The sequence below is a fragment of the Astatotilapia calliptera genome, chromosome 5, assembly GCF_964374335.1.
Source record: "Astatotilapia calliptera chromosome 5, fAstCal68.1, whole genome shotgun sequence".
Classification (NCBI taxonomy): Eukaryota; Metazoa; Chordata; class Actinopteri; order Cichliformes; family Cichlidae; genus Astatotilapia; species Astatotilapia calliptera.
Window position 1 is genome coordinate 7,059,823 of NC_137426.1, and position 26,616 is coordinate 7,086,438.

The 26,616-nt window shown below is 39.0% G+C and overlaps 3 protein-coding genes and 1 non-coding gene across 7 annotated transcripts; 1 reads left to right on the forward strand and 3 right to left on the reverse strand.

Moving 5' to 3' along the window:
- Positions 1-180: 180 nt before the first annotated feature.
- On the reverse strand, positions 181-3,555 carry manbal (mannosidase beta like). 3 transcript variants are annotated; one of them, XM_026166956.2, is made up of 3 exons: positions 3,370-3,555; positions 2,841-3,028; positions 181-648 (listed from the first exon to the last, which is right to left on the reverse strand). In XM_026166956.2, exons 2-3 carry the CDS (start codon positions 2,988-2,990, stop codon positions 538-540), a joined length of 261 nt encoding a protein of 86 aa, XP_026022741.1. In that variant the 5' UTR covers positions 2,991-3,028; positions 3,370-3,555; the 3' UTR covers positions 181-537. The 3 variants fall into 3 exon arrangements, with proteins under 3 accessions (XP_026022741.1, XP_080157247.1, XP_080157248.1); XM_080301121.1 differs by having other exon boundaries at positions 2,841-3,024; positions 3,385-3,542; XM_080301122.1 differs by having other exon boundaries at positions 3,250-3,517.
- Positions 3,556-4,704: 1,149 nt separating this feature from the next.
- Positions 4,705-16,800, reverse strand: nfatc2b (nuclear factor of activated T cells 2b). 2 transcript variants are annotated; one of them, XM_026166929.2, is made up of 10 exons: positions 16,475-16,800; positions 14,466-15,420; positions 14,155-14,326; positions 13,408-13,610; positions 12,566-12,738; positions 12,074-12,214; positions 9,712-9,767; positions 9,317-9,449; positions 7,314-7,967; positions 4,705-5,071 (listed from the first exon to the last, which is right to left on the reverse strand). In XM_026166929.2, the coding sequence occupies exons 1-10, from the start codon at positions 16,593-16,595 to the stop codon at positions 5,025-5,027; spliced, it is 2,655 nt and encodes an 884-aa protein (XP_026022714.1). In that variant the 5' UTR covers positions 16,596-16,800; the 3' UTR covers positions 4,705-5,024. The 2 variants fall into 2 exon arrangements, with proteins under 2 accessions (XP_026022714.1, XP_080157245.1); XM_080301119.1 differs by having other exon boundaries at positions 14,466-15,414; positions 16,475-16,745.
- A 1,060-nt stretch (positions 16,801-17,860) lies between these two features.
- On the forward strand, positions 17,861-17,933 carry trnat-ugu (transfer RNA threonine (anticodon UGU)). The gene has a single exon. It is a non-coding gene; the product is annotated as a tRNA-Thr (tRNA).
- A 1,723-nt stretch (positions 17,934-19,656) lies between these two features.
- Positions 19,657-26,398, reverse strand: cyp24a1 (cytochrome P450, family 24, subfamily A, polypeptide 1). Its single transcript, XM_026166941.2, has 12 exons — positions 25,926-26,398; positions 25,595-25,785; positions 25,375-25,468; positions 25,200-25,293; positions 24,638-24,729; positions 24,203-24,314; positions 23,208-23,353; positions 21,930-22,096; positions 21,123-21,201; positions 20,713-20,910; positions 20,502-20,613; positions 19,657-20,120 (listed from the first exon to the last, which is right to left on the reverse strand). Exons 1-11 carry the CDS (start codon positions 26,181-26,183, stop codon positions 20,503-20,505), a joined length of 1,542 nt encoding a protein of 513 aa, XP_026022726.1. The 5' UTR covers positions 26,184-26,398; the 3' UTR covers positions 19,657-20,120; position 20,502.
- Between the last annotated feature and the right edge of the window lie 218 nt (positions 26,399-26,616).

Sequence of the window (26,616 nt, forward strand, 5' to 3'; positions counted from 1 at the left end):
AACCTAGTACTTTTGGACAATGTGAGACTTTGGTGTATCATCTATGGCATTATGATTTACTACACCAAACCACAGTTTTATAAGGTATGTGTTTTGTCATACAGAAGGCTGGGTCATGATGTCCTTCTCATTTCTTTACATGAAACTGAGGTTTGGCAATTACTGTAAACTGCTAAGGTGGATGGCTGCAGAACACATTTATTTCTTCCTTGTTATTAACACACAATTCAACCAATGATATTCAATTGTTACAAAAGAAAATGTATAACAAACACAACCAATGAAATACGGTGTGTAACTAAATAAACTGTTGGTAAGCACCATGATAATGAGCTGTTTTTGTAATGTGTTGAACAGGATGTAGTTGGTCCTTTTCTTGTGCCTCAAATTCAACACACCTCTTTAATTTTTTTTAAATTGTTTTAAATTAGTGCTTATACTTGTAATAACGAAATTCTTATAACGTTGGCAATGACCCAACACACACATTCTCAAGGTAATACACACACGCGCGCGCACAGACATGCACACAGATATTTATCGCTTCTTTTTGCTCTCTTTCTTTGGTTTCTGTCGAGGCTGAGGTGTTGGTCCTTTAGGTTTCTTTATCTGTTCAGCAGCCTTTACGTCAGTGGACTCGGCTTCCTCCTGCAGAGCAAACACAGAGCACCCTGAACAACCTCCAAAGGAACAGTCTTTTCATTTGTCCTTGGCACTCACTTAAGAATGGAAATATAGTGATAAAAGTCCAGCATTTTACAACCATAACTTTAATAAAATAATGCAAATATCCACAACAACATACTGCATAGAAGTAAAAGCAATGGACATTGTACAGTGCAGTGGCCAGTGGTCAGAATAGAAGAGATGGAGGCAGATCACCAGAGTGCCGAACCCTGGAGCAGCTGAAAGAAGGATGTAGCTCACAAGTTAGAGGCTATTTAGGTCACTTTACATACTGACAGCCAGTTGATTCATGTATAACTAGTAAATATAATGCTAATGTCATTTTATTCATCATTTTTCCCCCATGTTGAACTTGTCATAAAGAGTGCGTTTAATTTGACTTCTTATCCACATGGGGTAAGTATTATACATTTTCAATGCTGTTTATACAGTTTGCAGTTTTCCATCTCTACATTAAACTATTGCAGTATTAACAGACAGTTGAATGAAATTCCCAGACAAATACTGTACACAGCAGACAAAAGAAACTGACATTTTTCAGCACTTTTTATTTTCTGCCAGCCTAGTTTCTGTGAGTGTAATCTTTCCCATTGTTCTGGTGGGTAAAAAAGATGAAATGGCGACATACTGTGGAGAGTAATCAGTGCATCTGATAATGATGCCTGAAAATAGAGTAATTTGACAGTGGATTTAATTGCTTTTGTCTATAAATAATCTCTCCTGACAGTTGTTATTATGGAGATTGTGAAAGTAGCCCCGTCTTCACAGACTTTCTAAAACAAGAGACTCAGCACTACACTTGCTAAGTGGCGCCCAGTTTCTCTGCATTTCTTTTTAGATCAACTTCTAAATGTGACAGGCAAAATATAATAAAAATTTAATTATTTTACTTTCAGTATTCTAATGTTAACATTAGCTGTTCCATAGTATAACTACGTTAATGTGTTTAACTCATTGGAAACCATAATGTAATCAATTAAACTCTTCTGTGACATAACAAAAGACATATGATGGATCTGTGTGGTGTTACAGCACAGCCTCTATACCATATATCACTCTAAAGCAGAGTAAAATAGCCTAAAAAGTGTAAATTAGGTTGATGATTACACATTAATATCTCCTTAAAAATGGGAATAGAATAAGTTAACTGTGATGTAACAAATGCGCATGCAATTGTAGACATTTCCTAATGTATTTCTAATACACCTACAATTTTTACCCCCTCAAACTCATACTGTCATTCTAAGAATGAAGAAAAAAATAACATCGTGTGTAACAACCGAGAATAACAGTTGTTGGGTGCTCATGAAAGAGAAGAAAAACATCAGGATGGGCATATGGTGTACAGTGACAATTTGACTCAACTGTCTGCATTGTGCTTCAGTTCTATTGATTTGTGCATCCTTCTCTGTTTCACCTGAGCCCAGACTTATTCACATCCTTCCTGTGATGCTCAATGAAACCAACCTTACCCCAAGCTAAACCAGAGGGGAGGAGTATGCAGAGATCAATGGGTTACCGAGCTCTGTTAAATTTAATGTCAGAGTGTTCAGTGTGATGAAGATGGCTCTCTTTTAAGCTCGTTATAAACCATTGTCATGAGAATTTGCATGCATACAGTGTATGAATGTTTTTTTAATATTTGGTCCTACTGCTTTTACACTGAAGGAACTGCAGCTACTAAAACACAGATTAGAAAATCAATTTGTTCCTTTTGTTGGCTATTCATCACTAAAACAACCTACTCAGTCAGTAATTTTACTTTCACTTTGGCGACAAACTGAAATGAATTCACTGTCCCTTTTATTAAGTTGGAGGAGAGTCTTAGCCGTGCGTAGCATTTACTTGCACCAAAAGCCTCACAGCTGGATTGTGCAGCTGAAATAAACTGTAACAACAAAACCACACAGAACAGTAAAATAAACATAACTGGAGATGAAGCATACATTTATTTTGACCACAGAGAGTGCTTGATGATCACGATTTCAGAAATGTTGGGCTTTCATGTCAACAGAAAACCACAGTTACCAAAGCCGGTGGATAACTGCTCTAGTGATACTCAGATAACACAAAGAAAGCCTGACTATGCAGAACTTCCTTCACAGTACACCCCTCAGGATGGGCAAGCAAGCACACCTCTCTATAAGACCCACCTGTTCGTGGCCCTTGGATGAAGGGAAGATGACAGCCAGGATGCAAATAAGCTGAAAGATAGCACCGAGAAACAACCCATAGCGCAGTATGCTTTCTAGCAGGGTAGGCTCAGGGATCTCTGGAGTGGACAAGTCCAGTTCTGCAGACATGATGACCCTGCTCTGTTACGCTTCCTCCGGTGAACTGCCTGTGAAATCAACGTGAGCAACGGTAGAAGAAAGACATGTAAACCATTAAGTGACGACAGGGTGCATTAAAAAGAAAGAGAGAGAGAGATTATGTGTTGAGATGTTACTCTGCCTCATAGCGGCCACTTTTTAAACAGACTCTCTTAAAAATGTGAATGAAACAGACACTCTGCTCCACTGTACTCAAACGGACTAAAACATAAACGCATTTCATGCTTACTTTATATATTTACTTTATTGTGGATACGCCTAGCTACCACACACTCACAGCGTTACAATGTAGCGAAGCACTTTGGCAAGACAGTGTTCGAGAGCGGAAAGTGGGGGGGAAAAAGCTCACCAGTGATGGAAGTACTTGCCTCGTTTTACCGCTACAGGAATGCAAACACCAAAGTCAGTTCTTCTAACGTAAAAAAGCTAAAGTAGTTCACAAAGGGAGAGAAAATAAATCACTTGTCGGAAATGACATCATAAATCCGCCATCTCCTTCCGCTCCGATAGAGTACTGGCTTGAAAACAACACCCTCTAACGTTCGTGGAGAAGAGTTTTTATTTATTTTATTTTAATTTTCATATTTTTAATCCTTGCGGAGAGATTTTATCCACAGTGAACAATAAATAAATTGAAAAGACAAAAAAAAAAAAATCTAAGATAAATTTGGTGAAATAAATGTCATCAAGGTGGCAAACGCTTTTTTTCTCCAAGCAGAGTTTCTGTGCTTCACCAGCGATGATGCATGGCTGTTTTAGAGCCACTGCTTTACAGGAAATAAGTTTCCATCCAAAAAACTCGAGAGGTTTTCACCCACTAAATATTTTACAGCCTCGCCTCAAAGATGAAGCGTAAAAGTTAATAAGTGTTGCTAATCAAGATAATTACCGCCAATATTTTCTCTCAAGTGTGCTTTTTAGTATCGCTGCATGTAGTATTACTGCATTTCTATGCAGTTTTTCCAAGTTCATATGAGCACGAATGAGTCCTTTCACACTCTTGTTTTCCCTCTTTCTATTGCAACGGTTATTAAAACCGTTTTATGTCATCAGGTTTCTCCTTATTTACTTCTGTAAAAAGGAGACAGTCAAAATGTGAGTCATGATATTAATACGTGAGTTCAGATGCAAAATGCTTTTAATACCTTTTAATTGCTGCCACCTACATTGCAAAATAGCTTTCCTGTTTACAATCAAATAATGGAATAATTAAACCCGAAATAAATCTAAAACAATACTTTAAACATTCAGCTTGAAATTATCTTTGCAGAGAATGAAACAAAAAGGCAGTAAAAGATGCCACTCAACGAGCCTGGAGAACTTTTCCTGAAGACTAATTAAAGAAACTACAAGAAAGCTGCCTAAGAGAGTTCAGTCTGTGTTGAGGAAAAAAAGTGATCATACCAAATATTGACTTTCTTTCAAGCTGATTAGAACTGTGCAACCTCTGTTTTTGCCTTATATACTGTATTTACATTTATGTTTGTATGCTTCAATAAATTCACCTGTTTTTCAGTTTCCTACAAAAATATATAGAAATGAGGGCTAGCTCAAGGCTTTTGCACAGTGCTGTGTGTTTTCTATTACTTAAAAAAGGTACACATTTATTATTTAGTTCCTTCTGCTTCCTATATGTAACAAAATGATTACAGTCAGTAAGTCAACACTCAAACACCATATATATATATACAAAGAATTTGTTTAATATAAAAAATTTTCTACAAGCTTACAACGAGCAATTTTACAACTGTATAAACAGAAAGAAGTTAAACAAGTTAAAATAAAAGAGTATAATGAATATATGATCCAGTATTGTTACTAAGGCTGAAATATATGATAACAAAATGGAAATGGAGCTGACCCTTCAAAGTTGTACAGAAATATGGTATATAACGGATCAGTCTCTATCGTTTCGCTTAAATTACAGTTACTGAAGATTTATTGTTCTTGTTCTTGATGTCTACAGATTATGCTTAAACTTTGAGTGGCTTCAGATCAGCATGATCACTCTCCATTGTGGCCTCTCATGTCTCTTCTTATGATGTCATTCACTGGAAAACATTGAAAAGAGGGATTAAGAACTTTCATATTTGCAGCAAAAATGCAAGTTGAGCTGCTTATTTCTATTATTCTTAAATGCTATGCAGATTTTATATATATATATATATATATATATATATATATATATATATATATATATATATATATATATATATATATATATCCATAGGTCCCTCATCCTATTCATGTAGCCCCTTCCGCCGGGGTTACTTGCGTAGTAGCATTCCAACAACGCCCTGTTTTCGTCTCTTGCCCACCGATGCCTTCTTGTTCCAGTAGCCCACTTTTCGTCAGGGTGCCCTGGTTCCTCAACACCTGACGCGGACCTTGTTGATCCGGGCGACGTCCGAGCCGGCATGCCTTCATATTTATCTGTCTCGCTCATGTCTGCGGTAGGCTCGCTTAGCATAGGGGGTCTAGCCTTAGGACCCTTACTGGATACAGACGCCCCAGGCAGGAATCGAACTTGCGAGCCGTCTTCTTCTGCCATAAAGAGAAGAAGACGGCCGTAGTGATCGATGTAGCGGTTCCGAATGACAGCAATATCAGGAAGAAGGAACACGAGAAGCTGGAGAAATACCAAGGGCTCAGAGAAGAGCTCGAGAGGATGTGGAGGGTGAAGGTAACGGTGGTCCCCGTGGTAATCGGAGCACTAGGTGCGGTGACTCCCAAGCTAGGCGAGTGGCTCCAGCAGATCCCGGGAACAACATCGGAGATCTCTGTCCAGAAGAGCGCAGTCCTGGGAACAGCTAAGATACTGCGCAGGACCCTCAAGCTCCCAGGCCTCTGGTAGAGGACCCGAGCTTGAAGGATAAACCGCCCGCAGGGGCGTGCTGGGTGTTTTTATATCTATATCTATATATCTATATATATATATCTATATAGATAGATAGATAGATAGATAGATAGATAGATAGATAGATAGATAGATAGATAGTGTTTTTAAAGCCCAATTGCAAAGATTTAAATTCTTAAAACAAACCTCAAGTTTGATCTGAAGGGTGAGAGGACCTTAAGTGCCTTATTTGTTCCCACCACCAGGTGTTGCCATAGTCAGACTTTTGGGGGCAGTTTATGCTTTTATTAAAGGTAGATAGTAGAGAATAACAGGAAAGGATGGAGAGTTGTGGGAAATACAACAAAAGACCTCAACTAGACTTGAACTTGAAAGAATGTTGTGGGTCGTGGTTTGCACTCTGGAGGCCTCAGCCATCAGTCCTCCCCAAAAATGTTCTAATTTTAAGCATAAATCAGTCTAATCGTGACTTTGCATGGCTGCAGTTATATTTACGTCCACTAGATCTCTCTGTTACGCAACATGGGTTTATCGACACTTATCAATGATTTCAGGATGTTACATCCTTACCTCTGATAGAAACAACATCCAAATGTAAAGTCTACATCAGAGACAAGAACAAAGTGCTTTTATTTATTTTTTTAACCATGGATGTAAATGTATCCGCATGTATTTGCCTGTACCATGTACTTTCTGTATCTTCCCTCAGCTACGGATGTGTAAACATAAACACTCTTCCACAGCAAAGCAGGTCAGGTTGCTTCAAAGCAGTGCCGCTGCTTGTTTCCCCATTCATTATCTACAAACACAGCAAAAACTCTAAGGAAAGTGCTTTGGGTCATACCAAGTTTCAAGTGAGCCCGTGATACTTTAACAAGCGTGTGTGCTTGCATGAGTGTGTGAAATGAGACAGTGAAAGTAAGACTGAAACAGACAGGAAAGTGGAGAGAAAGGCCCTAAAGAAAACCACAACGCAGGATTTGCAAGCATACAGTTGCAATATGCTTGTATGCACTGCAAATTGGACCACAAACACAAGGCTTCAGTATTTCACCTAACTGCTGCACCTTGTATGCACTTTTTTAATAATGTGTTTATATCACAGTGGTTACACTCGGAGGTGGGGGTGAAAAGCTTATCCTCATGACAAAGAATCATTAAATTTATAAACACAATAACAGCAAACATTTTTGTTCAGTCCCTTCCCAAAGTATGGCTGACTTATCTGTGCGCAAATATATTAAAAACAAACAAACAAAAAAAACTACATATATAAAGATTCAGAAAGGATTAAACCTTGCCGACATTCCTGGGTGAAGTGGGAATTCTCGATGGAAAGGTTAAAAAAAACTGTCAGGCATAATTCCATGGTGGAAAAAATGTCAGGAGGACTTCAAGCATTCAAGCATTCAAGCAGTACATAACATTATACTCACCATCCTCCAGATAGGCATAACTGAGGTTCTCTTGTTTGATCATGATTTTCTCTGGAGCTCGTTCCTCATGGTTTCCTCTAGCAGGGGCGATCTGGGCCAGAGGCTGCCCACCTGGGTCCACCCGACTTCCAACCTTTGCCTGGACTTGACTTTGAATGTATCTCAGAGGTGGCGACTTTCCTAGTGGTAGTGCTGTCTGCATGTAACCATGATTACTTGACATTGAATAAGGGTCAAACGAATCACCAACCTGAGGACCTTCACCCAATTTGGGCAAAGGGGTTCTGGCACTGACACACTGGCTGGGAGCAGAGGCTGGATGCGGAGCCATTGGGGAACCACCTAGTAAAGCGCTACTGCAGTTGCTGTAACGCTGATTCCCAGTGTGGTACAGCACTGGGTTGTTGACCAGAGTGCCAGGTCTTGACTGGTAATAGACTGGTTGATCATCCAGTTGATCTGGGGTTAACATGTGGGCTCGGGGGTCTACAGTGGTTAGATGGTAAAGTGCTGAGGAAACATTCAAGGCTTGAAGGTTGTTGTCTTGCTCCAGGGGATGGTACAGAGACCTCATTGACATGCCAGAGAGAGACTGATTATTTGAATAGCCATAAGAATTCAGCTGGTAGTCATCCAGTGGTTCTGCTTTAATGGCTGAAAAATAAAAACAATTATTATTAGATTTTTCAGAGAGTGAGAGAACAATGCAGGTCTGTCACTAGACCAGTATAAACAAACAGCCACAGTCATCTTACTTTGCATGTTAGCATGCTAACATTTGCTGATTAGTACTTACTTTCCTATTTACAGAGTAAACATAGGGATGATGTAAATGCCAGTAGTTTTTGCAGGTATTGTGTTATTAGACAAGGTGAAACCAAGTTTACTGGAAACTGTTCTCTTGAGACTTTAAATACAGTATATTAACTGAAATGTCACAGCAACTCAGCTAGTATAAAATGGGAAGAAGATATTTACAAAAGGAACATTAATGCCAGCGTATTTAGAAGCTCTCGAGTTATTTCAGTGATTGTGTGACCTAAAAAAAACAAGTCATTGCATCTCCAGTCATCTTTAGGTCTGGTGATAGTAAACACATGTAGGTTTCATAACCAGTGGCTGGAGTATAAATCAGTGTAGATTGAAATGGCTTTAAATTGTCAGCTGCAATGATGTTACGCTTCTTTCTCTACTTCTTAATAATCTTGCCTCATTTCACCTAAAAGCTATAAATATATATCTATATATATATATATATAAACCAATAAACTAAAAGCCTTTTTTTGAAATTAGCCAGAGTGTGTCGGCGCTGTAATGTGGGTATCACATGTAGGCGTTAAAAAGGAAAACTATTTTTCCCTTTGAGAAGAAGTAAGATTTGCCCCCAACCCCTACGCAGTCTCTGTTGTGGCTGCAGTGTCAGCGTGCTGCTATAACTGATTAACTTCTGATTTCTGATAAAACTGCAGAACAGGAGTGTTATATCAGAAGTTTGTAACTGCATTTTTGGGGTTAAAATTTTAGAACTGTCAGATTTAATCTAACTAACATTTTGCAATTTCCTGTAACTTTTCTTTTGCTTTTTCTCATCGCTGATGGATGACTTAGCACACATTTGCCTCTTTTAGCAACATCAAAGTCAGTTTATGTTTTTTTTATGGTGTTTTTTTGTCATTATTTGCTAGCATAAGTTATGTAGTGCTATAATACAATATATCTCTCCCGCAGAAAGATATCTGACAGATTACTATTATTAATGTTATTTCAACAGCTGTAACAGAAGAATTTCCCCAAAATGGCATTAATATAGTATTTTACTTCACATGCAGGGTTACATTATGCTGACAAGGTAATAATAAGATTTCCAGTGCTGACATTCAAATTCAAATTCAAATCCAGGCTGGGAAATGTTGACACTTGAATCACCTTCCTATTTCTCAAACATAGGAGGTACGCCTGTTTTCTCCGTAATAACAGAGCTGAGATGACTAAGAGATATACACCTATCATAGGAGTGTAGACGAAGTGCTGAGGCTGACTGCGTTTCTTTTTCCCATTGATGACGCAGAAGTTGACTTTGGCCGGCTGGCAAATGCTCCGGTCTCGATATGGAGGGACTTCAACAAACAGCATGTTCTATTGATAGAATGAGAAAAAAGGTCACGAGTCAGCTGGCACAAATCTCTACCTGTCAGGTCAAAATTAGTACAAGAAATAACACTTTTATGATACGATGATATGCGATTAGCACATTCATGTACTCAGTAAACTGAAGACACGGGCTTTACATTTTGATTTCTGTTTTGAGCACGTACAGTTACCAGACAAATGACTTTAGCATGCATCTTACAAAATGTGCATCATAGTTTATGTGTCAGTAAAAGGGAAGTTAACTTACAGCTTGAGTTTTATCTCTGTCCACAGTGGCCTCCACTTCCCAGATCTGCTGTCCATCTGAAATTAAAAGGAATAGTTTTTGCAGGTTTGAGTCCCATTTTGGAAAATATATGTTATCTGGTTTTTTGTTGTTGTTGTTGTTGTTTTTTGTTTGTTTGTTTTTTAGCACAGCTTAATTTAGCATAAGGGCTAAACAGCGTGGTCTACTCTTGGTCTACTGACTGCATCACTAAGACTCTAAAGCTCAGTAAATAGCATTTTATATTTGATTTGCTTCATTCAAAAGAGTTGTGGTTTATGTGCTGGACTATTTTATGGCTTTGGAGGTGGCTGGCAGATATTGCTACCATCTTACTCATCTTACTACAGGCTCACAAGCTGCTGAGAGTAGTTTTATTTTTTACCACAAAATTATATGTGGTGGTGAAGTGGCAAAGAATCCTGTAGAAACCAAAAATGTAGCAAAAAACCAAACAATTTCTACAAGTTTAATCAGCTGGAAACAATAATTCAAGCAATCAGATGATATGTCAGGACTTTTATTAACAGTACAGTAAGCACATTTGTCACAGACAGTGGAAAACAGGGTTCTCTTTTATGTCTGGTTTAGTGTTTCATTCCCATCTAAAGTTTTTACCTGCTGTTTCTGCTTTCTACCCACACAGTGAAAAACACAAAGCCTCTGCTCTGGGTCTTAGTCTTTATCAGTCTGTCTAACCACATCCTGTTGCATAAAACCCCACGCCAAGCAACAAGGAGGCTTTACATGCTTTCAGTTGTACCCATCCTTCTCTCAAACTATGTAACCCTACAATTTTGTGTGGGCAGAACAAGCAGTGACGAGGTGAGAAATTTCCATTTAGAAGTAAATAAAAGTTGCTACTGCCAGCAAAACAGTAAATGTTTAAGTTAATGGTTAATTTTATCAAAGGTAGATGTGGGGGCTGGAGGAAGAAGTGCGTCACTGAACGTTGAGTTATCCTGGGTGATATGCAAATAATCTAAAAATACAAATACTGCACGTGTACATGGACACACGTAAGTGGGATACTGGGAGACCAACACAGGCTCAATTTTAAATCCTCAAAAAAAATAAAAATCTGAAAAAAAGTTTGAAATCACAAGTGAACACACATGTCAACAATCCTTCTAATTACATAATTATGGACTGTAGATAAAAGATAGAAATAGCCACAGTGATGCCACACATTAGTTTGTAAACTTTCAGTTTGTTGTTCTGGCCTCACTAATTTTTTTAAATTTTTTTGTACCTATAAGGGACTATATTTGAACAGGAGGATACAGTGAAAGTTAGCAGCCAAGGCTAACATGTTTGGCTAACAAGGTGTATCATTAAACCCATTATAACTGTACTAATGTGCATCTTTTTCATTTTGTTTTAGCTCAGAGCTATTAATATTGAATTTATCTAAGTAATAAAGTTAGTAATTAGTAGTTTGTGCTTTTTATACTTTTATGCTTTGTAGACAATCCAATTTGCTTCTTTGTCTCCTCCATATTTTTTTGCCCTTAATAACACATATAATACTTAAAGTGGGTGACATAAAGCATGCCTCGAAGGCACCACTTGAGGAACTGCAGTTTTTGGCACTTTTGTCTTAGCTTGGGAATAATTCTACATTTTAAATAAAATTCCTGTGTTATTTGTGCGTTTTTACAGTAATTACAAAGGGTATGGACTACTACCACCAACATTCGGCTTTGTAAACTCAAGTTTGAACTTTTCTTTGAGTGGCTAACCCAATGATTAACAACAGAAATATGATGTTTTGATGAGCTTTACTGAGATTTTTTTTGTTTCTTTCTGAGTCTATAAACTGTGAAGTACCATAATATCACATATGAGGGCTTCAACCTCTTAGCCTAAAACTGAAGTTCCTTTGAGCGTGGCTGCAAAAACAAGTTAGTCCCTATAGACCTCTTTGTTAAAATGTTAAAAATTTACAGGGGAAATAAAATAAAGTCATAAGTACCATACCAATTGTTAGTCACCCATTTAAACATTATGTAACATGTCTCTCTCTTGTAAATGAGACATTGACTATCAATGGGATAACCTGTATAAATACAGGTAAAAAAAAAAAAAAAAATAATAATAATAATAATAACAACAAAATAACAAAATTGTTAAGCCTTGATGCTAACTGGCTACATGTGGTAATTGCTGGCTCAAGCTCCCCTTCAGTAAACAATGTGCAGTGTAGCACAGGGGCCACATCTACCCTTTACAAACTACCAATACAATCTTTGGGTGGCTCTTCTACAGTAGCTTTCAAAGAAGACCTTAGAAGATTCATTCCACCAAAGACAGACATTTGTGATTAAAAAAAAATACTCCTCACCTTGTGTTTTCTCCGAGAATATCACCTTTGAGTCAGATGTAAAATTCTGTCCAGTAAGGACCATTTGTTGACCACCGAGTACAGAGCATTGGTCCAGGTCCTGCCTCTCGACTGCAGGGAGCTCCTGAGCTGAACGCTGAGCTGTGAAAACATGAGCAGCTTTATTGTCATTGTAACACTAAAGTATACTGTATAGTGGGATCAAATCCAAGTCAGTTGCACTATTGACCATTATAGACTGAAGAACATTCACATTAAGGCTAGTACCTTTTTTCTGAGCAGTCAGCAATACATCTACAAGTGGTGTGTCAATGTTAAATAATATAAACCAACATGTTTGCCAACATTTGCTAACATCAACCACCAAAAGCTAATGAGAAAGAATATAAATACAAAAATACAGAGCAGCCGACAAAGCTTCAGGGTCTACAGTGACTCTCATGATCAAGCAGAAAGAAAGAAAACGCTCATATGCAACAAAATACTTCTTACAGCATTCAATAGGATGAGAGGCCACTTGAAGAGACATGAGGTGGCCTCCAGATTGAGGAATGTGGACACGAAAGACCAAGCGCACGCGTGTGTTTTTTCGTCCAATATCAGTCTCTCCATTTCTTAGTTCAATGTCAGCATTTCTCAGCTTCAAGATTCCAACGCAGTCAATCCTTTATCATGAAAGAGAAGACATATGACATAAAATCAGTGCTCAAAATGATATTTCTGTCGTATTTATAAAAAACTTGATTTTCTTCACAGTCCACGCAGACTGTCTTTTTTCACATTTAACTGATGCAATCTCTGCTATTTCAAATATTCAGTCAGTAAAAAGCTCTTTTTTTTTTTTTCAAAGCAGCCAAAGTAGTGATCTCAGGCATTTTCATGGAAAAAGAAACTTCTTTGATTTTGTTTGCTATTTGCTGTTGTGACTCATCATATGTCACGTTCATCAAACCAGTTTTGGTTGCTGCTGCAAACACCCAGAGTTTGCTAGGTCTTTCTTGGAAAAACTCTCTGGCACACAGGAAGTGGTGCGTTTTATGTATCAGTTGTCAGCAGCAGCAACATTTTTGGAGGGAAAAAGATGAAAACCTTGCGGTTGTGATGAGTAGCTATAGCTTGTAGTATTTAAAGATTTAGCACAGTGGAAAATCAAAAGAAAACACATGACGACTCAGGTTGCTGTATCTCCACTCTGAGCCTTATAGTGCTAAATCACCTCAGTGGTCTCTCTTGGTTGAAAAACACAAGTGAACGACTTGTGGTGAAATGTTGACACATACTCTAGGCATTTGTGACGTATGATTGAGAATCCCCTTGGCATTAGTTTTACTCACACAACTCTCATGTGGCTCTTTGGCTCCAGAGGGATCTCCAACACTTTAGTGCCGTTGATCATCCTCTCCATGCTGGGTGTGGTGACGGTCTTCCCGGTGATGCGGTGGACCTGGTAGAAGGCGTGGGGTTTCAGGAGCCTCTCATCGGCTGTTCCAATGAAGATCTGCAGCGCCAGTGCGGATGTGCCTTGGTAGCCACGGAGCTGGTGACAGCAACAAGGGCAGTTAAAATGTATGCTTCATACTGAACTAAATAAACTTTGAGATCATAAAAGTCCATGCCTTTTGAGAAAACATTTACACCACACAATAAATCTCTTGTGTCTGTGGGAAAGAATTCCCATGCAAACTGGCAAAGCCAGAACACTGCTTTGCATAATCCATTTGTGTAGCATGACTGGGAAAACTGGTAATGGAGGCCCATTTTTTTACTTTCCAGAAACAGTAAATAAAGGACACCATGCACTAACATTTATATGCTCTTTTTGTGGGTTCTTGATTTGTAATTATAACTGTGTTTATTTGAGCAGATTGAATCAATGCATGTCTAAATAATCACACATGCATTGTGGAAGCACTGACATGTTATGGGGCTGTTTCTATATTTGCATGAGTATCAGCTTTACACAAAGACGTTTATCAGGAAATATCACCCCAGCATTTACAATCTCCCACTCCCTCTCTCTGGTACAACTACCACGCGTTCGTTTCCTCTCCTTTCTTGTATCTACATATGAATCCCCACACCTGAACCTCCGGGTGCCCTCCATTTGGTGTCTTGACAGCTCCTCGGCTGCCCTCAGTCTCATAGTGAGCTCTGTGATGCGATCTGGGCTGTTGTTGGATCAGTAGCTCATACTGGCCCGTCTGATTGGGAAATGACCACTCTAAAGATGGAAGTGGAGCCAAGGTGAGACCACTGGAAGAACGAAAGAGTTCAAAAAAGAGAAGTTTAGATTTAAAAAATCAAAACGAACCTTGTACCATAGTAGCTTATTAAAATTCATTAAAAACGACACATATTTCTTGTAAGTGATAAATTAAGACAAACATAACACCTGAATGTGGATCGTCCACTATGATGGAGTGAATGAGAAGGAGGCCACACAGTTGGGAGCATGTAGAAGGTCTCAGGTTTGATCTCAGCTCCACCCCTACTCATCTTTTCTTGCTCAATAGCCCAGTCGTAACCCTCGCCATATACACAGTCCTGTATTTTGGCCCTTCCTGGACTGCTATTCAGAATCTCGTCCAGGCCAGAGGTTGCGGTCTGAACTTGAGGGTGAAACTCAGCTTGAGCCTGGTATTGGTGCAAGTAGTAGGACCCCTGCTGATCGTGGGGTGATGGGATGGGGCTAGGACTCCGGGAGCGCTGCTTAACAGGAGTGCCCTCCTGACTAGAGTGGGTCTGACCGTAGAAGCGTTTGCCTCGCTGCGGCGAGACAGACCGGGAACGCTGATGGGGGAGTGGTGAAGCAGAACGATTCTGTGGCTGGAGATAGGTCTCATCCGTGATGCTGTTTCGAGGTGAGGCTCCTGGAGAGGAGTGGTTAGAGGATGTATGGATGCCCTGCAGGCTTGAGCAGAGGTCCAAGGGATTCAAGCCCATACCACAGCTCCCTACATTAGATGGCGACACACATGGAGATGCCAAGGGAGAGTAAGTATCTGCTCCCCAGCCAGTGGAAGAATTACTGCTGGCAGGGCTAACGCACTCTCTGTAGGATCCCCGGGCTTTAGATGCAGGACTTGGCTCTAGGGTTTGTGAACTGAGAGAGTCACCAGATGGAGTGATCTCAATCCTGGGGCTGGGAGCAGGGATACCGACTCGTGATGTCAGCCCCATGGTGTCAAACACAGCTCCTGATAGGTTTCCTGCGTTGGTGCTGTGAGAGGAGGTGTCCTGGTTAGAAGTTGGTGGGTTAGAGGTGGAGATGTATGCATCTTGAGGCTGGACCACCAGTAGAGGAGGCTGACTGTCATTGTCAAGGAGACCACCAGTGTCATCTGTCACTGATCAAAGAAGGGACACATTTTAGCACACAGGTCAGAATATCTGATTACTACAATACTGCTATTACCATGTGGTAACTTAAAGTGGACTTAAAGATAGTCAGTGTTTCAAATATGAAGTAACACACTTCACTTTTTTCATTCTTGCATCTATATGATATCCATGCGAGCAGATTAATGATTAATATGGTCACCTCAAGTACATGGCTCTGGCTTCAGCACAGAGCCTAACCGGTTTTCGGTTTTAAACACTTTGTTTGGGACAGCAACTCAGAAAAAGTTGGCATTAAAGGAAGAGACACCTAAAACACCTAATTTCAGAGAGAAGATGAAGCAAGGCGCTGCATGAAGGCAGAATATAAAGTAAAACACGATTATTTTGTGAATAATATTTTTTAAATTTTCCTAATCATGCAAAGCTACTCTAGTTGAGTCCAAAAATAAAGATATGGAGCTGAAAATGAACATAATCGGTTCCCTTTAAAGTTTTTTTTTGTTTTGTTTTTTTTACCTAAAACATGTTTGAACAACATTTTCTCTTAATAAAAATCTATAAATTGAGAATATGCCAATGTTGGGGATGCGAGAGCTGGTTTTGCGTTTCCTCTCCCCAGTAAAGCTATTACTATCATACTGAACAAGTGTTGGTTTTAGTCAGGATGCCAAAAATGAAGATTGCAGATACATATTCCAAAAAAAATAAACCATTCATGGTACTATGAGGATCGCTTAATTTTGAATCTACTTAACTATAATCTGTCGCACTCCTGTTTACTTTCCATTCAAAAATAGAAAAAAGGGTCTTGGAAGCCCTCTTGATCTTAGATTAAAAACAAAAGGATGATGATTATCGATCAGTGTATAATGTCATAATGTCAAGGTCTGGGAGCTAAATTTTCATAAAAATAAAACACAACACAGTAGTTACAGACGCATCCTCAGCTGAGAAAACGTGGGCTTGGCGGCAATAAGATCATGAAATGCCTTTAAAAAAATAAATAAATAATAAGATACTATGTTTAGAAAAATGCATATGCAATTTATGTATACACACCTTTATCACAGCCAACAGAAAAATCCGGTTGATTATACAGAAAAAGGTCCGAAAAGTCTAACTCCTCCTGGTTTATGTCTTGGCCCAGGCCCTCGGTGAGCCCCAAACCTCCAGAAGTCATCTCCAGCTCGGAATAAACAGGTTTGAATCCCGACGAACGTAACTGTTGTAATAGCTTTTGCTCAAATAAATCGTCACTTTAATTAAGGCGCAGCGTGGATAATTAACGCAACGGACGAAGTTACAGTACTTCACAGATGCGTTCAAAACATTAGAAACTGCGCAAATAAAACATCTAACTGAGCGAGGTGAAAAAAACGAGCGGTGTCAGACGCTTCCTGTCACTGCTGATGATGACAAGCAGGCAGGAACTTCCAAAACACAGGCCTCATCTCTTCCTGTCTAAGTTAGGTAGGCTGATTTTTTTTCTAAGATATAAAATCTATAACGTCTGCTGATATCAAATCATAAAAGTCGGATTCTTTTTTACACATTTTTCTTTTCTTAAATGCACCTTTTATTCCTTCGTATTCGACCTAGTTATCTTTTTTTCGGAGACAAAAGATTTTATTCAACTGGGCACCATAAAATTTACGACTGACACACCTCTTTTAACTCTACCTGTTTTTGTTCTTATGTGCAGCTATTATCAAATATGTGTAATATGAAATCACATATCGATATTTTTTGTTGGAGAAATCTGTGAAAATTAGACGATTCTCCATGATCCTAGCCCCAATAAAATCGTACTTACAATCTCTGGTCAGTAGGTGGCCGTATTGCACAATTACCGCCAACACCCTTTTTTTTTTAAATTGCTGTTCAAGTTAACTCAACTTGACTTTGAGACGTTCGTAAATATATTGATTGCTGCACTTTGACATAAACTTACTGTAGTTGTGGTTTTGACAGCTCTACTTCCTGTTATAAAGCAGATGAACATTTAGCAACCACAATTCACACTTTACTCGACATAAGGTTTCTCTCATTCATTAAGCTCATTTCTAGCTCGTAAATTCTAGTCTTACACTCCCCTAAAGTACTTTATCATTCACATATAAATAAAAATCAGAACAATCCTTCTTTATCTTATTTTGACCCTCAGTTCATCCACGTGCCCTTCTTTCCTTTAATTAAGCTTCCCAAGCAGAGGCTTTGAGCAGCAGGTGGGTGGGGTTGTTTTTTTCCCCCCAGCCAGAGCCGTGTGCCGGAGATGACCATATAAGGAACCCCTCCTTCCTCCTCCTCCATGACATCATACAGAGCCAAGGGCGTTAAAAAATGAATATGAAAGGAAAAATCTAAAGCAGTTTTGTGTTTCATAGCGATTAGTTGCTCATATGCCTCTCTTATATCAAGTTTTATGTGCCTCGGCATGCATGACCAGGCTCTATAGCTCAGTGGTTAGAGCACTGGTCTTGTAAACCAGGGGTCGTGAGTTCGATCCTCACTAGGGCCTGCATTTGTGAAATTTATGTTATCTGAATTGTTTACATAAGTAATTAATGTGTGTCATTTAAACCAATCTCAGGAAGAAACATAACCTCTTGGGAATTTTTAATGCTACACTCAGTCACAGAAATATTGTATTTTACTTTACATGCAGAGATTTATAGAAAAAATTGTCATGAAAATTACATAAAGAAAGTAAGATTTTTTTTTTTTAAGGTATTCTACTTCCATCAGTTCTCCTGAGTACTGAGACTGTTCATAATCGCTGTTGAGCAGAGTAACCATTTCAGGTTTACATATCGAAATCACCCGAGGTCACAGCTAAGTTCTTTGCGCACATGGCACTTGTGAAAATAATTAATCAAAAAGTGAAGCGATGTGTATGGATTGCTTTTTATGTAAGAAACTCCTCCTGTAATCAGCCTTCTCAGTCCAGAAAGCGTCCTCACAGGAGATTTCTAGTTCCAGCAATCGGTGGAATATGAACTCAGATCCTTATTCTCGAGTAAAAAGTATTTACAAAAAGTAGTGTAAGTGTGTATGTAATGTATGAGATCACGAGCCAAAACGAGGGATCACGAGGGATGATTGATAATGGATTGGGGTTTTTCTCCTTTGTGCATATGTGTGAAATATTAAGTAGTTTTACATATTTTGTACTTTAAGTAGTTATTTAAAATGAAACCACCTGGGAGTTCTACAAGGGAAGTTCATCATCAGTCTTTGCTGAAGCTGCTCAAGACTCATAAAGTGACAAAAGACCTGACAAGATGGAGGTTTTTACTGAGGAGCTGCCAAACCAAAAACTATTTTTCATTTTTAAGAGTGCTTTGTACTTTGTTTTATGTCAAACATTGACCTGAAAACTAAGCAGATCTGTCAAATAAATGCACTGAGTACAACACAGGATATGTAAGTCCAGGATCTTTATTTTATTTTATTAAACTGAAGATTTTGCAGTGTAATACTGAAAATCTGATGTTACTTCAGGGCTTTGTTTATTGATTGATTGTTGATTAAGCGTTGTTGTTTTTTTATTGATCCCTGCAGGTAAGCTCATTCTGTCTTTGTTTAACCCATCTGAAATACTTAAAAACAGTGGGGGGGGAAAACAGGGACTAAAACAGTGCTTAAATCACTTCACTTGATCTTTTATTATAATTATTAAGTTCAGTTATAATTTCATAATTTACTTTCATAACACTAGAAATCCCACTGAAACATCAGACTGTAGGATTGTGTAACATGTTTTTCACATTGTGCATTTGAGGAATCCATCACTTTAATGGCAGGGGCGGAGCAAAAGGGTGAAAAACAATAAGTTTTGTTAGTTTTGAAAGATGCACTCCCCCTCATGCACCTCATAGTGGTTTGGTCCATTGCCTACTATTACCTAACTTTTACTTTACAAACTGTAAACAAAGGATATGTGAGACACTGCTATGTACTTGTACCACTCAGTAAAAGCAAACATATTTACTGTCACGAACACACTTTTTTATTAGCTTCTTGACCTTGATGTTAAATCTTGTGCTTCAGTGTAGATGCTATATTATTGTCTCTTAATGCATGTTTATGGAGTTATAAAATTCACCATAACTCACTAAATTTTTAACCAGCTGAAAGTTATTTCATTTTCATGTTCACAGCTGTGAATTACTGCTTTGCCTAAAAAGCAAATCTTTGCAAGGTGGGAGAAACAAAAAACATGTAAACTCCACACGGAAAGGTGTGTTTAAAGATATATTTATTTGATACATTTGTTTTCATGAATAAAATATGTCTCTTCAAAAAACGATGTACAATCTTGCAATATTATAATTGTGCTTATATATACAATAAAACATAATATATATATATATATATTGATATATATTGATATATATATACACATACACAATAAAAAGCATAACAAAATACTTGGACTACATTCTACATGTCTAAGATCAAAGATTTGAGGACAGCTGCCTTGGTACAATATTCACTTTGTACATAACAACTGGTACTTTGGTCAGTCATTAACAGTCATAGTTTTAAATATGTCTGAGGTATTTGTGGTAAGATTAGAGTTATAATAATTGTTGTTTTGTATTTTATTTACAGAGCAGCAATGCAGGGAGTCACTGGACCACTGGGACAAGCAATAAAGTTATCACCTTTCTGTCGCTCAGTCCGGAAGAGCTGAATTTAGAGCCTGGAAGGGAAGAAAAGATCAATTAGGGCTCTTTTGAACTTGATGGAAATGGAAATAAAAATATAATTTGGCAGATTCATAGTTACAGTTGTCTAACTTAGATGTAAAGTATGATATCATGTCTACATCTCTGAATCTCAACATGTGTGTTTCTGTTTGTTCTGGCTGCAACTCACTGCCTGCAAGTGAGGCATTTAGGGAACATCTGGAAATTGTAGCTTCCCAGAATAACATAGATTACGCTGTGTCCAAACAGGCTCTGCATAAGACTGTTAAAATAAAGCTACAAACAGTAGCCAGCCAGAGTGATTTAGGGAATGTTTGTGCCACTTCCATCTTGACTAATTCCTAAGCAGTCTAGAAATTTAAAACTGTTCTTACTTCATCTCCTGATGAAGGCGACAGGCAATTCTCTATTGGGAACCAAAAGCCCTGAATGGATGACGTCAAGCGGCTCATTATCTGTTGCCACAATCTCATAGTCTCTGACCAGCTGTAAGAAAGACAAGCAAAAATCAACAACTGTTCAAATAATGGCATTTGTTGAGGACCATCTTGAGCTAACCACTTAGGTTTTAGTCACTGATCGTACCCAGCACATGGCCAGTTGCAGCTGAAGCTCTGCCAGTCGTCTGCCGATGCACATCCTCTTTCCAATACCGAAAGGAACGTGGGCAAAGGGGTTGATGGTGTTGTTCTCGCGCAGCCAGCGCTCAGGTTTGAACTGCTTGCCATCATCAAAGTACTCTTCGTTGGAGCCCAGTGCATGGCTGTTAATCATCAACACTGTCTGTGAATGGAGGAAAAAGTATAAGTTTTTGGTTTTGTCCCTATTTTACAGATGAACGACGCAGTATAGTAGATAATGAGACTAAAGCCTGAGAACATGAACAGATTTTCTTTCTAAAAAAAACTCATTTAGACATCAGTCAAATGTAAATTTTCACAAGAATGGAATCTGCTTATGTCAGGTGTATGACGACTACTGTCTAAGCCACTTACTCCTTTGGGAATAGCATAATACCCCAACACAGTGTCCTTGTCCAGGGTTCGGCTTGTGAATGGAACTGATGGTGATAACCTGTAGGAATTAGACAAAAAATACATGTGAGATTATGACACAGTGACCATACTCATACTACAGTATGTATAAGCTGCTTAACAGGAGATAAACATATTCCGGCATTGTTCACAGGGTAAAATAAGGTGAGATATAATCTCCAGTTGGGGGGGCTTGTACAGTACATTCCATGGGTGATGTGGTTATGTTGGTGGACTTAAATGAAATGTTAGACAACTTGTGACTTCAAAAGGAGACCGAAGGAGAACCTACAAGGGCTAGGAAACAATTTAAATGTGACCACATGGTAGACTTTAAGCTTGTTGTTGCTGGTCATGCCACCACATCTCACGGAGCTTGTTTTTGAGGCAGTCATGCGTGTGAGTTTTCATTCTTAATCTCTCTGTAGTACGAGCCAAAATTATGATTTAAGTCTGATTTACTGCTTGGGAAAAACTAAACAAAACTGATTGTTTAACTGGTGTCTAATTCATTCATTTAATAGGAAATGGAGATTATTTGTATTTGTCGTATTTGTTTTGCTTGTGTGACTCTTGCACCAAACTCCTATTAAAGAAAAAGATTTTCTATAACTATATTTAAATTTAACCAGTCTATAGTTAAACTGGTGTATCGTTTGGATTTCTAAATGTATTTAATTGTATTAACAGAGTATGTTTGGCACTTTTCAGAGAGGAAGATTAGATACTACACCGCTGCTCATAATATAACCATCAGTGTTAATGTACCTCATAGACTCTTTGAGGCAGGCCTTGAGGTAGGGCATATTCTTGATGTGCTCTCCACTTGGATCCTGGTCAGGAGGCACGATCTCTCTGATCTCCTGCAACAGCTTCTTCTGGGCGCTGGGGTTTCGTGACAGGTTGAAAATAAACCACAACATGCTATTGGCGGTCTGAGAAACGTAACAGCAAGACAGAGAGGGAGGAGAGAGAGACAGAGACAGAGATTGAAATAAGGAGGTAGTGAGGAGATGTCTCTAAATGAGGCAGCTACGCTAAGTGCATTCATCAGTGGGGTCCTGAAAGGAGCTATGGAATGTTTTGGGTTCCTCAAAGGCTCCTCAGTTACATCTACTACATTAATTTTCCGCTTTTGAAGGACTGAAACTGCAGCACCTTTTTGTTTTAGAGTTTACAAGGTTTTTTTTTTTTCTTTAACCACTTGAAGGAAAGTAGGTGAAAGGTTGAAATTAAAAAAGCAAACTCATGCTTGTTCTGTTAAAGTGCAGCTTGCAGTTTTTTGTTCAGTAAAGTGTGACTAAACAAAAAGCTGTAATAGACAGAAATGGCTTTAAAGCTTCGCAGCATTATGTTTCTTTGCCTTCTGCATCTAGCAGCCATTAAAAATGGGTAGAAGTGGCCTGCTCGATCAACAAATCACTAATCTGTGTGACTGTTAAAGCCAGTCAAAGGACTTCAGCAGCACGTTTGCCACCATGTGGTGAGAACTAAGCTGAGCTGAATATAAAAGTGTGATGTAAAAGAAAAATTCTGGCGACTACAGATTCACTGAAGAGGTTGATAGAAGACTACATCAATTTACATAATAAAAAAGGATTGTCACAAATAAAATTGTTGTGTCTGGGTGACACCACCAGGGGGCCCGATTGTTAAAAAGAATACCAGGACTAAACCTCTCGGACATTAAGTAGCGCCACTGTGTGGCCAGTTATAAAACTACAGTTATGCTACCAGTTCTTAGTTGCTTGAAAGGTAGATTCTACTGGCTAATGTCAGCCGTCAGAAACACTTTCAGAAGTCAGAATTTCTAGTTAACTGTTAGCTGTGTTCTTTTTCAATCAAATTTATAAGAAATAATGTGTTAATTATTGAGTTTTAGAGATGTCGGTATGTATTTATGTTTGTTGGACAGAATGTTAGCATTGGTTTTCATACTAAGCTAAGTAGCTGTAATGACCAGACAAATAGGAGAGCGATGTCCATGATTTTAACTATCTCAATGAGAATTAAATGTATATGTTTGTGGTGTAAAATGTTACTCACTGTCTCAACTCCTCCAATCTGCAGCTCGGTGATGGCCGCGTACAGCTCCTTTTTTGAAAGGCTGCTCTGGTGTAAGATGTCACCGATCAAATCATCAGGAGCTCTGGTTGCGTTCCTCTTCAGCTTCTTGTCAATGTAGACTTTGGCTGAGGGAACAAAAACAGTCACGATGTAAGCATGCTCATTTTAAAGTCAAATCTCATGTGTTTTGTTTGCACTTGAAAAGTTGGCTTTTGGTTGTTACTTTATTTTTTCTGTCATGTTCTCAGCTGCTTTCAGGCAAAATAGTAAAAAAAAAAGATTGTTTGCTCTTGGAGCTCTGTTGGCTTTTGTGCTGGTTTGAAATCTCACATATTAAAGGCTAACTGTCAGGCCTCTTTAATTGTAACTCTAGATGTAAGGAATACATGTGAAGTACATACAAAGTTATTTATACATAAAACAAAGAATAACTTTTTTTGTTTCTGTTTTCGGGCTAATTTTCGTTACTGTTTTCTGAAAGTGTGTCAGTTGTTTTTTTATCCTTTCATAAAATGCTATCCATAATCTAACTTGTCTGACTGAAAGACATATATTAAAGACAAGATATTTTGGTGCTGTACTGAAAACACATAAAAACATCAATTGTTGGTACAATAAGTGGTTATGTGTGAATATTTGTAAGAGGTTGAAGCAGCATAATCTTCTTTATCACTGTATGCCACTACCTTCTGCTACAACAAATATTTGGCATATTTCTCCCTCATGGGTCATGCAGTTTACTACAACACTGAGTACCAGAGCGCCAAGTACACAAAACACTGGCACACAGTTCAGATCTCGCTGCCACCCACCCACCCTCGTCTGTACTTTCCTATTGATGTTCTTACTGGAACTGAGCTCAGACAAGTGCAAACATTACAGATGAGTGGAGACAAACAGTACCCTACGACAGTAATTACTGCAGGCGGGGGAATCTTAATTTTCTAATTTTGTGGCAAGGCATAAACTCGCACCTGTGCTGAAAATGCGGTCCCATGCTGCGGTGTGGTCCTGCCATGTTTTGGTGTTGAGGCTCTTGTGGAGCTCTACTGGTGTAACCATCATCATGCCAAAGGTGCTCATCATCTACAGAGAAACAGAGCGACAAGAGAAGACAGAGTCAGAGAGAAAAGGATTGGGAGTCTGATGTAATCCATTGTCACTCGTGCTGAAAGTCTCTGATTCAATTGTTTTCAAAGCTTTTTCTATACTGTTGCCCCCATTACCCTGAGACCTTTGTAAGCATATTTTTATTATCTGTTAACGGTATTGGTGAGAGTGTTAGTCACTGAACTGCTGCATCACTTGGTGAACCTGATGAACTGCGAAGTTTCCACAGGCTCACAGAGAGAGCCAGCTTCAGTCCTACAACTGTCCCCTCTTACAAGTCACAGTGCTCCTATACTCACTGTTTTCACAGCTGTGATGAAGTTCATGGCTTCCTCGTTGACCGTCTCTTGCAGAAGACCAAATCTCTTCCCATAAAGGATGAGACAAATGGCTGTGAGGTGAAAAAGAGCAAAAAGTGTGATTCAGAATGCCAGATTTTTACTTTGTACAGGTCTGCAATGTCTCAAAATCCTTTTAGTTTATGATTATCTTTTTAACATTACAGGTGACAGAAAACATCATAGCAGAATATTGCTTCTATAAATAACATGGTTGAAAGCCAAAGATATAATTAGGGTTTTTTTTCGGTTTTATAATGATTCATTTTGAAGCCCACATTCACTTCATTTATCAGAGTTTTCGCGCTTTTTATTTGCCTTAACCGACCTTGAATGTATTATCTGTAAATTATCTGGTTTTAAAACCGTTTAAAGGTAACACCTGATTCTTTCAGAGTTTCAATTTCCACATTTTCTGTATTAGACGGTTAATCGAGAAAATGATCGGCAGCTCAATCTATGCTGTAATAAAAATCCCAGTTGTAGATTTAACGAGGAATCGAATCAAAAATAGTGAACTTACTCTCAAACGACCATTTATTCAATTCGAAGTACAAGTCTTCAATCTTCCCGTTGTTGCTGATGTTTCCAATTCTGCCAACGAAGTCCACCAACACCTGTTTTTACAAGCAGAAGGTGTCAGTCATCGATAACTCTAAGAAGTAAAAGCATATATTCTTTATGTAACGGAGTCTTACCTCGTTTATTTTGCCATCGAGCTTCACCACTTCTGTCGGTTTCATGAGTTTCTGCTGAAATGCGCTCCTCACTCTCTGCCAGTCCTTTCCTTCCCTGCAAAACAAAAGTAAGTGCGTTTTAATTTAAAACATTTGTGCTTCTACTTACGTCTCAGTCTGCCTCCTGGTGGGTTATTGCCATTTTAGGCACCAATAAAGGAGAAATCGAAAGACCACTTACAGAATTAGGAGTCCGTACGCCTCGTCTCTCAGGTCTCTGTATGCTTTCCAGGGTTTGATTTCCAGCCTCTGAGGGTAATTTGCCTCCTTCCTATAAAGCGCCTCCAACAAGCAAGGTGCGCCAATGTGCACAGACTCGAAAGACCCCAGCTTCATCCGGAATATCTTTCCGAACTTCTTATGATAATCAACCTGAAAAAAAAAAAGATTCAAGTAGTTATAAAATGTCATGGAAAATAAAAAGTGATTACATCTGTTTTGGTCACATTTTAATAGATTAAAAAACACTTGGAATGTTTATGGTTATATGATGACATATGATAATACTGTACCAATGCCTCATGTTGCCTCGTCAAACCGCCTTTTCTTAGGAGTTCAAACAGACTGCCGACCAGGGGCCAGTTGGTGGGTCCCGGGATCTCGTCCAAACTGTGCGCTCTGAATGCCGCATGAGGACACGGTGCAGCCTCCGCAGCATCCTTCTCCTCCAGCACGCACACTGAGGATGTTGGCTTGAAGTGCTGCAGCCCGACAGACTTCTTCTTCAGCAGCTCAACTATCTGAGGAACTTTTTGGATTTGCGCCCTCATCCTCAACTTTGTATTTATCTATTTTTTACTCAGTTAGTACTCAGATGTTTAACAGCAGCTCCCTTTTCATTACCTAGAGGTTGTTCTAGTTTCTTGGAAAAGTGTTACTCCATACCGCATTATATATACTCTCAGAGTGTTTATTCCTGCCGTGCACGGAACCAATCAGGGGCCGGTCCTGCATGGTGTGGCCGTCGAGCCCGCCATTCATTTATTGATCCAAGTTGAGAGGATCGTATGACCCCAGATAGACCGAGGAAGTGCCCTGACCCCACCCCCCCCCGCTTTATAAATAAACACACAGGCCACTGCGGAGGTGACGCGGTTCGCTTGAACCTGTTTCACAGTGACCCGTGATTGGAAGAACCGAAACTCTGGCAAATACTACTGCCACACTTCTGCACCGGGCAAATATTTGACCGATTGCAGCTTG

What these genes read in the sequence shown, in the direction of transcription:
- manbal (XM_026166956.2), bottom strand. Translation starts at nt 2,990, where the DNA reads ATGTCTGCAGAACTGGACTTGTCCACTCCAGAGATCCCTGAGCCTACC. An exon ending in CATCCAAGGGCCACGAACAG is followed by an intron (nt 649 to 2,840) that starts GTGGGTCTTATA and finishes TTTGCTCTGCAG; the next exon opens with GAGGAAGCCGAGTCCACTGA.
- nfatc2b (XM_026166929.2), bottom strand. Translation starts at nt 16,595, where the DNA reads ATGACTTCTGGAGGTTTGGGGCTCACCGAGGGCCTGGGCCAAGACATA. An exon ending in TTCTGTTGGCTGTGATAAAG is followed by an intron (nt 15,421 to 16,474) that starts GTGTGTATACAT and finishes TTCTTTGATCAG; the next exon opens with TGACAGATGACACTGGTGGT. An exon ending in ACAGAGATAAAACTCAAGCT is followed by an intron (nt 9,450 to 9,711) that starts GTAAGTTAACTT and finishes TTCTATCAATAG; the next exon opens with AACATGCTGTTTGTTGAAGT.
- cyp24a1 (XM_026166941.2), bottom strand. Translation starts at nt 26,183, where the DNA reads ATGAGGGCGCAAATCCAAAAAGTTCCTCAGATAGTTGAGCTGCTGAAG. An exon ending in GAATAAATGGTCGTTTGAGA is followed by an intron (nt 24,730 to 25,199) that starts GTAAGTTCACTA and finishes TTCACCTCACAG; the next exon opens with CCATTTGTCTCATCCTTTAT. An exon ending in TGCAACTGGCCATGTGCTGG is followed by an intron (nt 20,614 to 20,712) that starts GTACGATCAGTG and finishes TCTTTCTTACAG; the next exon opens with CTGGTCAGAGACTATGAGAT.